The 15,120-nt window shown below is 36.9% G+C and overlaps 3 protein-coding genes across 3 annotated transcripts; 1 reads left to right on the forward strand and 2 right to left on the reverse strand.

Annotated features, from left to right (window-relative positions):
* Positions 1-334: 334 nt before the first annotated feature.
* LOTGIDRAFT_145406 (hypothetical protein) lies at positions 335-1,737 on the reverse strand (the record flags this gene model as incomplete). Its single annotated transcript, XM_009058112.1, has 3 exons — positions 335-454; positions 926-1,270; positions 1,519-1,737. 3 exons carry the CDS (start codon positions 1,735-1,737, stop codon positions 335-337), a joined length of 684 nt encoding a protein of 227 aa, XP_009056360.1.
* A 1,368-nt stretch (positions 1,738-3,105) lies between these two features.
* On the reverse strand, positions 3,106-5,770 carry LOTGIDRAFT_175622 (hypothetical protein; the record flags this gene model as incomplete). The annotated part of the gene is made up of 5 exons (XM_009058113.1): positions 3,106-3,108; positions 3,570-3,754; positions 4,057-4,122; positions 4,514-4,681; positions 5,719-5,770. 5 exons carry the CDS (start codon positions 5,768-5,770, stop codon positions 3,106-3,108), a joined length of 474 nt encoding a protein of 157 aa, XP_009056361.1.
* Positions 5,771-6,144: 374 nt separating this feature from the next.
* On the forward strand, positions 6,145-13,338 carry LOTGIDRAFT_175623 (hypothetical protein; the record flags this gene model as incomplete). Its single annotated transcript, XM_009058114.1, has 14 exons — positions 6,145-6,159; positions 6,811-6,864; positions 7,012-7,162; positions 7,550-7,708; positions 8,039-8,179; positions 8,970-9,095; positions 9,550-9,732; positions 10,108-10,310; positions 10,788-11,106; positions 11,361-11,515; positions 11,669-11,851; positions 12,088-12,287; positions 12,900-12,937; positions 13,163-13,338. 14 exons carry the CDS (start codon positions 6,145-6,147, stop codon positions 13,336-13,338), a joined length of 2,103 nt encoding a protein of 700 aa, XP_009056362.1.
* Positions 13,339-15,120: the final 1,782 nt, after the last annotated feature.

Here is a 15,120-nt window from a genome sequence, read left to right on the forward strand (position 1 = left end):
GGCATGATACCCCATTCTGGCTCCCGGCATGACATTTCCACTAGGACATCGGTGTGATCTATATTGACATGTGTTGATCGAGTTGGTAAAAAGGGTCGTTGCTCTCATGTGACTGCAAGCTAGTTCCAGAATTGCTGTGAAATGATGAAATAGAAATTTATTTTATCAACTTTCCCTAAAAAAATCTTTTAGAAAAACCCTCATTTGAAACTTTTGCTTGTCATCTCATCTGGACATTCCTTTCGCGTGGATTGTGTGGGCTCACCAAAGCAGGATTTCATGTTCCCGCGAAATTAAAAAAAATGTTTTTGAACCGAATCTATGCTGGTGAACTTTAAGCATACTTACAGCATCCAGGTTGACTTCGACCACCATTTGGATAAAAATCTACATGTCCAATAGGAGTTCCAAAGGCTGAAATCAGAATATACACTGTTTCAGAGTTATTCTTAACCTAATATATATATTACAAGTCTTTGTTAAACCTATAACTTCATCCATAACAAGAATATAAGAGTCGTTGCCAGACTAGAATGTTCGGAGGGGCAATGGTGTAATTTGTAGTAATGGACTTGGTCGGTTATCAGAATATTGTAAGGGCAAGCAATCTATTTTTTCGGTAGCTACTGGCCTGGTTGTATTGCTCTTGATACCTTTTCTACCACGTGTGGATGAGTTATGTGGTATAGTTCTAGAGCAGAACAGACATTAAGAGAATAGAAGGAAAAGACTTCCAAAAGTACAAATGAGTAACACTACTGTACGTGACAGCACATAATTATGTCTTATGTCATATGCTGAACTGTATACATCGTTTAATCCCATATTGTGCTAGTACACTATGATACTTTAAAGTCACTTGTAACTCATGGTGAATAATGGTTATCACTTATTACATAAACAAAAACTTACACAGAGTAAAGACTGTATTGGTATGCATAACATCTACAAAAGCACCATCTTCCTTGGCTAATCGATTTGCTTCGTCAGCAATGGCGAAATTATAACCTGCAGGATCTAAACCAGTTATTCTTCCGATTTTACTTCCGGTGAGATCTGTGATTCTTTTGCCAGTAAACCCTGCAGCATGAGCTCCGAGACTGTGACCAATCACATGAAAATCATCATAATCCATCCCTTTACTCTCTTTCAGCGCTTTGATCAAATCTCCCGCTTTTCTACCGACCGTTTTCGTGTTATCTGCAGACTGAGCATAAGTTGAAAATGCGCCATCTTTCCAATTGACTACTATAACATTCAAGGAATCAGGCTGAAAAATAGAAAGAGAGCTACAAGACGCCAGTTTCAGTGATAAATTCCTTACAGATATTTCGTCAGCATGGACAGTGGCGTTTTCAGGAAACATTATGTGAGAAAAGAGGGACATAATATTTCAGGGGGACAACAGGCAATTCTTTCACTATATAAAACGATCAGAAAAGGAAGGGGTTGGGGGAGGGGAGGTTCAGCATTGCCCCCCTTCCCCATGACCCTAGACATAGAATAAATAATAATTACCAATGCCAAAAGAGCATTCTTCATGGGCGCAATCCACGACTGGGTACCCGTATTCAGATATCCATGGATAACGAAGATAGTTTTAGCACCACTGATAAACCGACTTCCTAAATTGGTTGTGGAAATAGTTTCTGCCGAATCTTTGTTACCCTTAGTATACAGCCAAAAATCAACATCAAAATTCTGAGGTTGAATTAAACCTAGCCACCCTGAAAACATAGATAACCAACAAAAATACAGCTAAAAGTTTAAAAGTGTAACAAAAGAGATGGAATATCGCTAGAGACATAACCCTTGAAAAAAATATAAAGAAAACGTTTAACGTATGTACTATTTTCAAAAGAGAAGGAATATTGCTAAAGATGAAGCATTGAAAAACTAATAATAAAACGTTCAACTAATGTAAGCTGCCCATATTTGCAAAGTTTCTTCAAAGCGACGCTTAACACATCCAAATCAACATCCAAAAAGAATAATTGCTCACCAAAATTGAAAGGATTAAGAAATCTTTTATTTGGAAGAGCTGAAATAAAAAAGTAAAGAAAGACATTCTTATCTTATCATCGAACTCTGATTTCAAAATCAAGTACAAGAAGGTGGGGGTTCTTTGAGATAAACAGAATACATCTAGATCTTCTCAGCGATTAATTGATAATAAAACATGTATACTTGCACAGTGAACGCTGTTACTATTTAGTTCTCTCCCCCAGTGGCGTTTCTACGATGCTGTCCCGGCTTTGCCGTCTCCCGTCCCCCAGCCCCCACTCCACTTTCAAATTTTGTATCATTTTACATAGTGAAAGAAAAGGCCCTGTTCCTAGAAAGGCCACCCCCCTCCCCCGCTTGAAAATCAAAATCGTTGTCTTAATCATATCAAAGGGGTGTTAATTGATATGAACATCCTAAGACACTTACCATTAACTGCTACTATCGCACAGACAAACAGGGAGACTACCGAGGCTTTCATGGTGGAACTGTTGATCTATTAACACTCCTAGTCTCATTCTGTTTTATATAACGTTACAACACATGCTCTATTGTGTTTTCTTTATCTTGATAACGATTTGAATGGTTTGATTGAAGGGGTATAGTTATCTATAAACATTTTAGCTCTCTTACTTCACACAGCTCGATTCCATTTGACCAAAATGTCTTGAGACCTGCTTTCATGTGTGTGCAATCCTAAAATCAAGATTCGCGGCTAAAAGGCGGAGATTTACTAATCCAAGGAGTGGTATTATTTGGTTACATCAAGTATGTTGAACCGGTATATTATATATTTAAGGCAACTTTTGTTCAAGTGTTGTATGGGTGTTGGAGGAGCTTTTTGGATGTGCAGCCAATGCTTGGACAAGGAATATGTCAAAACGTGGCCATAAGACTTTTAAGTGGTCAAAATATCGTCAGGACATAGTTAGTCTTCTTGGTTAGTTCAAAAGGGTTAACGATATTTTCGGTTTTAGAAATCTAGGGTCTACAAACCGAATCAAGTACCCTTTCTCAATAAATAACGATACAATTGAATAAGATGGATAAATTTTATTTTTTAATGTTATTTTATCGATTCACTTGTACTGTATATCATTTTTACTGAAAAAGAAAGTGATAACATTTTTATTATCGTCTTTATATTATTCTAAATACCTTTTTTGCTACTGTCAATTATATACTGAAGGCGTCGGGAAGCTCTAGTCCACTTTTACTGGCAGAAACCGAGAGCAACGCGAGCACGAGAAACTGGCGAATTAAGGGAATATCTGAACAGTTATTGATTGTAACAACCGGAGCACACACTGTAGCGGCTCCATGCACCAAAATCGGGTTACATGTATTCTCCGGCTTCCAACATCAGAAAATTTTCCAGGGGGAGATTCCCTCATCTCTCAACCATGTCTATTGTCCTCTTAAACCGCATGGATACCCTACTACTGGTCCATTTAAAATTCCATACAATTGGCCCATTGGCAAGAGATAAATGTTTTTGGAAATCGATCGTGGGAACAGTGGCGTTATTCTAGTTCCATTATTGATTCTCAAAAATCGTGACTTACACAATATGGTGAAAAGGCATGTGTATCCAGACAATATTTTCCACTCAAGGTACTGGGGGCATGATATCCCATCTTGGCTTCCGGTATTACATTCCCATCGGGACATCGGTGTGATCTATATTGACATGTTTTGATCGAGTTCTTAAAAAGAGTGGTTGCTCTCATGTGACTGCAGCTCAACCAAACTGAAATATAATTTTGTGATATACTGAGTTCCTCATATTGACTGATTTTACGGCTTATACTAATCTATTTTAGCCATAGGCGCGAAGGCCTGTTGAGAGGAGGGGGGAAGGAGCAGGCTGATTTGCCCGAAATTTTCCAAAGTCGTTTACCTATATTTTTTATACTTTTTGGGTTATTGCCCGATATCTTTCGGCGGATTTTCTTTCAGAACTTAATGATGTTTTTAATTATTTTTCAAGCATCACCCAATAACACTACTTGTCTGTCCGATAAGATAATTTTGGACATTAAGCATACGTACAGCATCCTGGTTGACTTCGGCCACCATTTGGATAAAAATCTGCATGACCAATAGGAGTTCCAAAGGCTGAAAAAAAGAATTATTACAGTTTCAGAGAAATCTATTCTTTGTATTTCACTAGGTTTGACAATTGTTATGCAACGGTTATGTGTCAGGCTATATTCTCCATTATGGAAAAACAAGCAAGGACAAAATCTAAGAGAAAATCATGAATGCTAAAGTGGTAATAGAAAGGAGAGGTGGAAAACCCCTGTTCTATTGCATTCCTTTTTATTAAAACTTTCAGAATTCTATATCATAATACATCAGCCACATTCAGTGGCGGAGCCAGGTTTACGCCCGAGAGAGGGCGAGGGGGGCGAGATATCTGAGATTGCCCGAATCTTTAACCTAGTTTAACCTCCGCCATTGGCCACACTTCTTACTCTCGATAATTAATTAGATAAAGAAAACTTACACAGAGTAAAGACTGTATTGGTATGCATAACATCTACAAAAGCACCATCTTCCTTGGCCAAGCGATCTGCTTCGTCAGCAATGGCGAAATTATAACCAGCAGGATCTAAACCAGTTACTCTTCCGACTTTACTTCCGGTAAGTGTAATAATTAGTTTACCAGTAAACCCTGCAGCATGAGCTCAAAGACTGTGACCAATCACACGAAAATCGTCATAATCCATCCCTTTACTCTCTTGCAACGCTTTGATCAAATCTCCCGTTTGTCTACCGACCGTTTTCGTGTTCTCTACCGATTGGGAATAAGTTGAAAATGCCCCATCACCCCAGTTAACTACAATAACGTTCATTGACCCAGGCTAAAAAGAATAGAAAGAGAGCTACGTGTTTTTATTTATGGAAGCCGACTGCGGTCATTACTACCCTGGACTTTTATTTTTTCCTTAGCTTTATAACCTCGGAGATGTCTCAAAACGTTTGAAAATATAACTTATTGAAATATGGAAATATTCTCATAAAAAATAATTCTAATATACTTCAACGAAAAGCTAAGCTTATTTGATGGACTCTCATCCGTAAATCAAATACAATTGGAATAATTGGAAAAGTTTGGCTTATGGTACAACAGGGCAACCTAAGCAACCTGTTTCAAATAGGACAAATCAACAATATTTGAACATTAGTTAAATCTGATATAATGAATATGTTAGCGTCGCAATGAATCAAGCAACCATGCATACTTGACATTAAAAAATATTTATTTGGTGAAGCATAAATGAAAAAGTAAAGAATGTCATTCTTATCGATCGAGTTGAAATTCCTAAGAAAGGCATCTAAATCTTCACTGTGATTAATTGATAATAGAATTCCTTCACGGTAGACACGGTATTTTCTCTTATTTGCCATTTATTTTTCCCTCACGGCACACCGTATGGTACTGTTGGTTGTCGCTGTATTAAACATAATAACGGGGCGCAGAGACTTCCATTAATTAATATGCAGGTTGGAGGTGCTGATGGTACAATAAACCGAAGCCCAGTGCACATTAAAGATCATCCGATAGTTGGAAATCGAAAAATAGTAGGCGAATGCCGCTGTCATTTCCCTCATAGCACACCACAATAGGTGCAGAAAAGGAGGACTTACAACTCCACTCATTTCATTCAATTTCCAACTGATTGATAAAAACACCTTATAGAAACTCACCACGAACTGCTACTATGACACACACAAACAGGGTGTTTACCGAAGTTTTCATCTTGGAGCTGTTGATTCTGATAATCCTAAATAAATCTGTTTTATATAACTTGACAACACGTCATTTTTTTGTGTTTTTTGTTTTTCTTTGCATGGCAATTTGTAATCTAATTCTTTCGAACATTGCGTTTATCGTACAGAAATCATGCCAATAAACGATAAGCCATAATATTTACACTTATCCATCCTACTTTATCAGATCAGACATGTCTCTTTAAAGTCTGACAATTCAAGACGATACTGAGGTCTGTTTTTGGATGTTTAGGAGATTTGTAGGGTGTTTCTAAGAAGGTGTTTGGAATGCAGGAAATTTCTGTACGTTCGGCAATAGTCTCTTTTGTCCGTTAGAATAAATCGAAGCAGTCAACTCAAAAGATGCCAGATCGGCAGGTGGGTCTCATAGATCAATGTCAAGCTGGTTGGTTGGTAGATGACAAGTTAACGCCTTCCAGTGGATGCTGATATCGCAGTCCTATACCTTGACTGCAATAGCAACATTTCTTTAATCAAAGAAGACTTTTTTTTATCCTTTTGTAAAGATATTATTATTATTATTATTATTATCATTAGTGAGGAAATATTTTATTGAACAGTGCAACAGCGCATTTGATTGGTTGAATACATGATACAGACCATGAGATGCATACCAATTTGGTCAGATCGTGAATGACAAAGGGAGTCATCTACAGAAACAAAAACAGAAACGAAACATCCAAATTTGCATTTAAATCTGATCGCCAATATTGAATTTAGCGAACAACCATCAACCTCGACTGTACCTGACTAAAATAGACTCAAACAGATCGTCTCTAATTACATAGTCGTCAATATATCATTGTATACTTAAAATAGCGTTCATAGTTTATGTTATCACAGAAAAATAAAATACAAAACAAAAGTAAACACTCTTTGTTCACACCGATCACTGTCTATTCAAATCTTTGTATTTGCTCATTTGATTGCCTTTATTCAATTTAGTGTTCGATATTCGAGGTTGACGTATACTTTCTTAAATATGTTAAATATTGTTTGATATTTAAGATGATAACTTATGTTTTAATGATTTTATGCTTTAGAGGGATAAATTCGCAGGGTGTAAGTTTTTTATATCGTATTGTGACATAATGATTGGAATTGCCATTGGAAACACTTGTTTTTATCAACTTCATTTACTGATAAACCGTCTACGATCCAAATGATCCAGAGCAAGATACCAAGTTCAAAGTTCCAATATATTTTCAGGAAATCACGCTCAGCAATCCAGTGGTAAATATTGTTGAAACAGCAACTGCGGATACACAAATTGGTAACATACAAACCACAGAGTCATCATGTAAAATCACAAACACTACTCCGAGAAAAGGACCGTTTGATTTAAGCAATACTGGATCGTGTAAGTCATAGATTGCTTGAAAATGAATCCAGGCAGAGCATGCTTACTCTTCTAGACACCTGATACCTGCGTTGATATAGATAAATAAACACGGGTAAAGCAGAACTATCCATCTTCTAAAGGAACTTTCTAAAAGAAAATTATGTATATCGGGGACACTGATATCATCAATTTACACCATTCCAATTTTCAATCAGATGTCTGTGGCTCCTGGAACTCATCACGAATCGTCAAGGGTCTTATGTGATAAAGCATATTTTGTGACTAGTCACGTCACCTCTTTACAACAACTTTAAGAAATAATAAATACAAATACCTTGTGCCTCTTTATATAAATTGATTCTGATTCTGTGAATTTCAGTTATAAACGACATTTATATTTTGCAGCGTATGATGTTATATTCAAATATGGCCGAGGATATACCAAATTAGACTATTCCAAAACACCAACCTACATCCTCCATATTCAATGTGGATCGGCGAAAGAGGATTTGGAAGTTGATGTTCATCCCAATTCCCCTCCTAAGATAACAGACTGGCCCTCGGGTAGGTACCTAGTATTACTCTTTACCCTGGGTCACATCTTTTTAATTTCGTCAGGCTCGCTTGTCAGACATCGTATTTACTATTAAGGTCTTGCTGAACCAGGACTGAATTTCAGCCTTCCATAACTCTTCTGGAGCGGCAAGTAATATATCTGGGGGTCTTTAGTTGAAGTAATGAAATTGGCCGGGCTTGTTCCTACGGACTTGATAATATAGAATGTCAAACAATATATCAAGATCATACGATAGGTATATCAACATAAAAATATATATGTATTACATTCAAAATGCAGTTCTGTCGACAAGTTCAGTTCTAGCTCTTTATTTTCAGTCACTATTACCAAATTCAAAGCAAAAGAAACTGCTGAAGATACTTTCATCTATAAAGTACCGGCTAGCGACATTGATGGTGATACATTAACTTACACTATGTATAGTGATCCAGATTTAGGATATTTTAGCATTGATGAAAGTAGGTTACTAAATGTTTTAGTAGATCTACCCATTGTGGATTTCGAATTCACAGATTTCTTAACCCACGAGTTTTATACATGTAATATCGTCATTGTATGGCCAAGATATCTCGTTCCTTACATCATGTACAGGACCTAGCCCGACAAATCTGGACCTTCCCAGCTCATCCGACGTGATATTTAGATGGGATATAGGAAACTGGTCCGATATTCCATCCAAATATCGCGTCGGAGGAACTAGGTCAGATATTCCATCTAAATACCGCGTCAGAGGAACTAGGTCCGATATCCCATCTAAATATCGCGTCGGAGGAACTAGGTCTGATATCCCATCTAAATGTCGCGTCGGAGGAACTAGGTCCGATATCCCATCTAAATATCGCGTTGGAGGAACTAGGTCCGATATCCCATCTAAATATCGCGTTGGAGGAACTAGGTCTGATATCCCATATAAATATCGCGTCGGAGGAACTAGGTCCGATATCCCATCTAAATATCGCGTTGGAGGAACTAGGTCCGATATCCCGTCTAAATATCGCGTCGGAGGAACTAGGTCCGATATCCCGTCTAAATATCGCGTCGGAGGAACTAGGTCCGATATCCCATCTAAATATCGCGTCGGAGGAACTAGGTCCGATATCCCATCTAAATATCGCGTCGGAGGAACTAGGTCCGATATCCCATCTAAATATCGCGTCGGAGGAACAAGGCTTTCATACGCTGATACCCACATTCCTAAGGGCCAATTTCCACAGTTTACTATCGCTATGAATTCCATTATTTTTCTAGCTACGGGCAAAATCGTCGCTGCTGTAGATCTAAACCTAGCCACTGTGGATGTTATACCATTGAAAGTTAATGTCAGTGATGGTAAAAATACTGTTGGTCCCTTTTCAATTTTTGTCAGGTTGAAAGGTAAATTTTTACTATTATTAATTCTAATATCAATTTTGTCTGACTGAAAGGTATAATATGTAGAATATGTACCTTTCTACTTCATATATTATATTTATACAACAATTTCAATATTATGTTATGCTCTGTTGTTTACATAGGCTATTGTATTTTTTAATAATATGTACTATATAAACTATACATATTAAACTATACTGATGAATATATTAGATGGATATATTTTTATATCTCCTGCATGACATTTACATACATTATTTACATATTTTGATGGTATGTAAATCTATGTAGGCCACTATATAAAATAAATATGTTAAACTGTACTGATTAATATATGTTAAAATATTATAAAAAAACATGAAATGTCATATCATATTTGTCCAGAACCTCCATCATCCTTTCGGTTCAGCATGATTATGATATACATGTATAGTAAATTAATATATTACTTTTTCAGATTTGAATTCTCGCCCAGAGTTCACCAATCTACCAACTAACGTTAGTATTAAAGAAGATGCCGAGGCTGGGGACACAGTATTACAGTTGTCAATCAGTGATGATGGTCCAACTAATAATCTTAAACCAGTTTGTTCGGTTTTTCCAAATTCTGAAAATTATAAGTTCAATTATGAACCATCTAGTAAGTTCTTGAATGGAAAACGCAAGCGTCAATTTTTTTCTATTTCTTAACCAATGCGGCCTACATGGGCATAAACATATGTGTCTATATGGAACTATGATTATCGGACATCGGTGGATCAGTGTTGGAAATATAGCATGTGTTAGAAGATATTGTTACCGCGTTTGGTGTACACAGAACCGTGCTGCACACTTGGACTGTTAAAGACTTCCGAAGATTTCGAATTAATGCTTTTTTGGACAATTTTTAATCGGGAAACTCCAAATCCTGTGGCAAAAGTGCGTTGGCAAAGGCGATTACCATTCAACATCCTTTGAACACCCAAAAATAGAAGACTAACAAATCGTCATAATTCTTTTTTTGTGTTATTTTTAGCCCAAAAATTGAAATTGGCAAAAGTTCCAGATGGTGATACGTTACTGGATTTCGAGACTACCAAATTTTATAATATAACTTGCAAGATAAATGATGGTTACCTAGATAATCAAGGTGACTATATCAACCTCTATGTTGAAAACGTCAATGAAGAACCAATTTTTAACCAGGAACTTTACACTTGTAATCTATATGAATCCAAGGTATCTATATTTCTATTTCCCTCTACAATTATTGATAGGTTAATAGAGCACTATTTAGTGAAAACATTTTGTCCAATCAATGTGTCTTTGGGTATAAAATTACACAATTAATAATGATGAGCAAGAAATGAAGAACCTATTGGCTTTATGCTTTCAATGGCACATTCAAAGACATGGTATGGGAGCTTCACTACACCTGTTATTGCTATACCCCAATATCTGATAGGCGTGCTGTACTATAATTCATTTTCAATACAACCTATATCGTTCCATCTATCCATGGCTATCTTATACTTTGTGGGAATCTGTAGCACAGTCGTTGGTTCTTTGCATAATTGATTTGCTTGGTTACGTCTAACAAATGGTGATCATGGTCAGTACCAAGGAGTTTGACCAAGGACCAGCTGGTAGAAAGGATACTAAGTTGACCTTGGTTGTTATCCAAACGTCCCATAAGCTATGTATATTGATATGTAGGCTGGTGTATCGACTTGTGATCTTCCAATGACCATAACGGAACCAGAGGACCAGAAATTTGATACAATCCTTCTTCCCGGAAACAACAGTAAACGATTTACCCTTACTTCAGACACCAACAAGTTGACTTTTCAGACCACTTACGATGTTGATGATAATGTTATGCCTGATCAGGTCATACTGACCGTCGCCGCTGTTGATAGCCGTGGGAAGACAGGGACATCCAAGATTCAAGTGAACATTAGAGATGTTAATGACAACGCTCCGGATTTTGGTTCTGTTGAACCAGTGTATTCCATTGGTGCTGATACGTCCTTGGGTAAGTTCACGTTGTAAAGCTCTTCAATCCATTGGTCCATTTCATCTCCACCCTGGAGGATGTCGCACATCCCTTTAACATGATCCACATAACTATTATGATGGCATAATGTACGCATTTATACTCAACATAGCCAGTTGTTACTTAGTTTGTTAACTTTACATAAAAATATCTGCTTTTCGGTGGTTATTTCCCGCTTCTGTACCAATAATACTAGTTTAAGGTTCATCAACGTTAGTAACAATATTCTTCAGGTGTGCTTGGTAATGTGGTAGCTGATGATATAGACGACGGTAGTAATGGAGAAGTCACGTATAGTCTAACTGGAGGCTCAGCACAAGCTTTAGCTTATGTAAATGTACTCAGGAACGGTGAAGTATGCATATTTATGACCAACTCTATGCAAAATGTGAGATTAAACGGTCTATTTTTCTGCTTTTGACTTGCTTGCTGCAGTTCTGAGACATAATTTTGTCTTTTGCCATCAAAATGATCTAAGTTATTTCTATTTTCCTCTGGATGTTGCCACATAATATATGTAATACCTTCGAATTATTTTCAGGTTCGATATTCAAACCAGTATGATTATAGTCTCGCTGGACAAACACATTATTTAGAGGTGACAGCTAAGGATAAAGGTTCACCACAAAAGACATCGACAACAACAATAGCTGTCTTATTCCAAACAACGACCACTACACCCGTACCACCTACAAATACACCAGTGATTGTGCTTAATAATGGGGTGTGTTTTATCATCTTACTTAATAATGTTGTAGAAATGCATTCAGTAATGGCATGTTCTTTTACCGTTTCTGAAGTAACCTACCGTAATGGGGAGTTCATATAGTTGGTTTTCTTAGTCCTACAATAGAACTTAATAGGTAGACGATGGCCGTCGAAGCTGGAGGCATGAACTACATTTTAAAGTGAACGTGTTACGATTGAATTCTCAAAACTCTTGAACTTCATTTCTTCCAGGGTTCTTCTTCAAATAGTCAGACAGCATCCTCGACAAGTTTCCTAGACGATTCCACTAATGTTGGTTTACTAGCTGCATTATTGAGTTTGCTGGCATTAGCTGGTCTGGCAGCTCTATTGTGTTGCTGCTGTCGGGGTTCCAATTCGTCTTCCTGCTTTTCTGGAGGACAGAGTAAAAGCTTCTGTGATTGTTTTTCAAGGTAGATACTTATTAAACTATCCATATATAATGCTACAAACACAAAGCGTAGTCACTTGTGAAATCTTTAAGCTCTTAATTCCATACATTGAGTTTCAGATAAGATATGTTTATTTTATAAAAAAGGACAAAGTTTTCTTGGTGCATCTTAAAGTAAAGTGACTCCTGAACCCCTGAACACAAGGGCGTCAATTGACATACAATAAGTATATAGGGTTTTTATTGCCATTTTTTGCCATTTGCCAACACCATGGTTTTATATGTACACTTTGAATTTGAATTTTCAAAACCCTTTGTTTTCAGTAACAAAGAAGTAGAAGAGGTTTATGAAACAAGAGAATAGTATGTAAAACTTTATTAATCATACCTTTTGATCGGAACTGGGGGAAATTAGATATGTTTGGTGGCCCAAGAGCTCAGAAGCTGTAGCTTGAAAAAGTAAAGTGATAACAATGATTTTAGGGAAATGAATTTGTGTTACATTTCGAAATGAAAACATTTAACTCGTTGAAACATAACATAAGTATAAACTAATAGATCAAAATGTCTGGAAATTCATAATCGAATTCAAAATACGAAATTTGGCTTTAATTCTTTTCTTATTTTATTTTAGCCGCCCGAGGATAAGAAAGGTTAAACAGATCGTAGAAGGTAATTATGATATAATTGGCTAAGATGAAATTCTAAGTGGCGAATCATCTACAATTTCGTACAATCCTGGGTCATCGTAATATTTTAATATATGGAAAGACATTTTATGCTGATGACAAACAGTCAAATTTATGATCAAGGCGTGGCGAAAGGACATTCTGTGTTCTGTAAAACAACAGTAGTCGATGATTGCTGACGATACTGTAAAATGTTTCTCTGTTTCAGAACCGGAACCGGAAATAATAGAAGAGAAACCTAAACAGGTGGTGGTCGAGGAGTTTGTTGAAGAACCAAGAATGGTTTCGTACACACCATCCGTTATATCATATAATAATAGTCCGGAATACGTCACAGATGTTGTACCATACACTGGATATGATCGAGGCTACTATCGATATTGAATTCTTTTATAATTAAATTATTGATCAAGTCTACCTCTTGTGTTTTAGAAACATCTGAAAGGGTATTGTCGTCTGAGTTATTGTCTCATCAGCTGATAGAGCTTAGTTTGATACATACAAACTCTTTTTGTCGAATTTGTACCGATGTGATCCAAAAATCGAAATAATCCTGAAACTGTAAAACTCGATTTGTCGAGATATTTATAGGTAGATCTAGTTTGATTTAAATGAAATTTTATTTTAAACATTAATCATTATTAAAATAGTATTACATAGGGTGCAATAATTTTGTAGTTGACTTTAGGGTTTGAATTAGATAAAATTGTTATTATTATATATCCAAATCGTCCTCTTCTGATCTGTTGATTTTGCGAAAAAGGATGCCGAAAATTTTGAAAACATCAGGGATAACGATGGCTGCACAAACAATAGATATTAATACTGTAGCGATATATGCGATATTTTGTGAAGAACTTCTTGAATCAGGTGTACATTTTCGTTTACGAACTGTAGACGATAGGTTGGTTTTTGATACCGTAAGTTGTTTTTTAATCTGTTCTACTTTCTCCTTTAGTTGTGTTTTATTCTTTACCAAATTTTTCTTTGAGCACGGACAAGGACAGAGTCTTTGAAATTTTCGTTCATTCACAACTGGCTTTGAGTTTTTCGTAGTTGGATTTGCTTTAGTAGTATCTGTTACTACAGTATCTGTTCGCGTTACAGAACTTCCTGTTGTTGGTTGGCTCGTTGCATTTGTTCGCGTTACAGAACTTCCTGTTGTTGGTTGGATCGTTGCATCTGTTGACGTTACAGAACTACCTGTTGTTAGTTGGCTCGTTGCATTTGTTCGCGTTACAGAACTTCCTGTTGTTGGTTGGCTCGTTGCATTTGTTTGCGTTACAGAACTTCCTGTTGTTGGTTGGCTCGTTGTATCTGTTCGCGTTACAGAACTTCCTGTTGTTGGTTGGCTCGTTGCATTTGTTCGCGTTACAGAACTTCCTGTTGTTGGTTGGTTCGTTGCATCTGTTGACGTTACAGAACTGCCTGTTGTTAGTTGGCTCGTTGTATCTGTTGGCGTAACAGAGCTTCCTGTTGATGGTTGATTGGTTGTGTCTATTTGCGTTACAGAACCTCCTGTTGCTAGTTGATTTGTTGTGTCTATTTGCGATACAGAACTTCCTGTTGCTGGTAGATTTGTTGTGTCTATTTGCGTTACAGAACTTCCTGTTGGTGGTTGATTTGTTGTGTCTATTTTCGTTACAGTTATTTCTGTTGTTTGTTGTTCTGTCGTTGTGATATCGTTTAGCTCAGTTGTACTCTCTGTCGTTGTATTGTCGGCCACTTCAGTTGTACTCTCTGTTGATTGTTCTACAGTTGTAGTGTCGGCCAGCTCTGTCGTGTTGATGTCAGTTAGCTTAGTTGTACTTTCTGTAGCTGATTCAGTCGCTGTGATGTCGGTTAGTTCAGTTGAACTTTCTGTTGGTTTTTCTGTTCTTGTGATGTCGGTCAGCTCAGTTGTACTTTCTGTTGATTGTTTTGTTGTTGTGATGTCGGTTAGCTTAGTTGTACTTTCTGTTGATTGTTCTGTCGGTGTGATGTCGGTTAGCTCAGTTGTACTTTCTGTTGATTGTTCTGTTGTTGTGATGTCGGTAAGCTCAGTTGTACTTTCTGTTGATTGTTCTGTTGTTGTGGTGTCAGTTAGCTTAGTTGTACTTTCTGTTGATTGCTCTGTCGATGTATTGTCGGTTAGCTCAGTTGAACTTTCTGTTGGTTTTTCTGTTG

Source organism: Lottia gigantea (genome assembly GCF_000327385.1).
Source record: "Lottia gigantea unplaced genomic scaffold LOTGIsca_320, whole genome shotgun sequence".
Taxonomy (NCBI): Eukaryota; Metazoa; Mollusca; class Gastropoda; family Lottiidae; genus Lottia; species Lottia gigantea.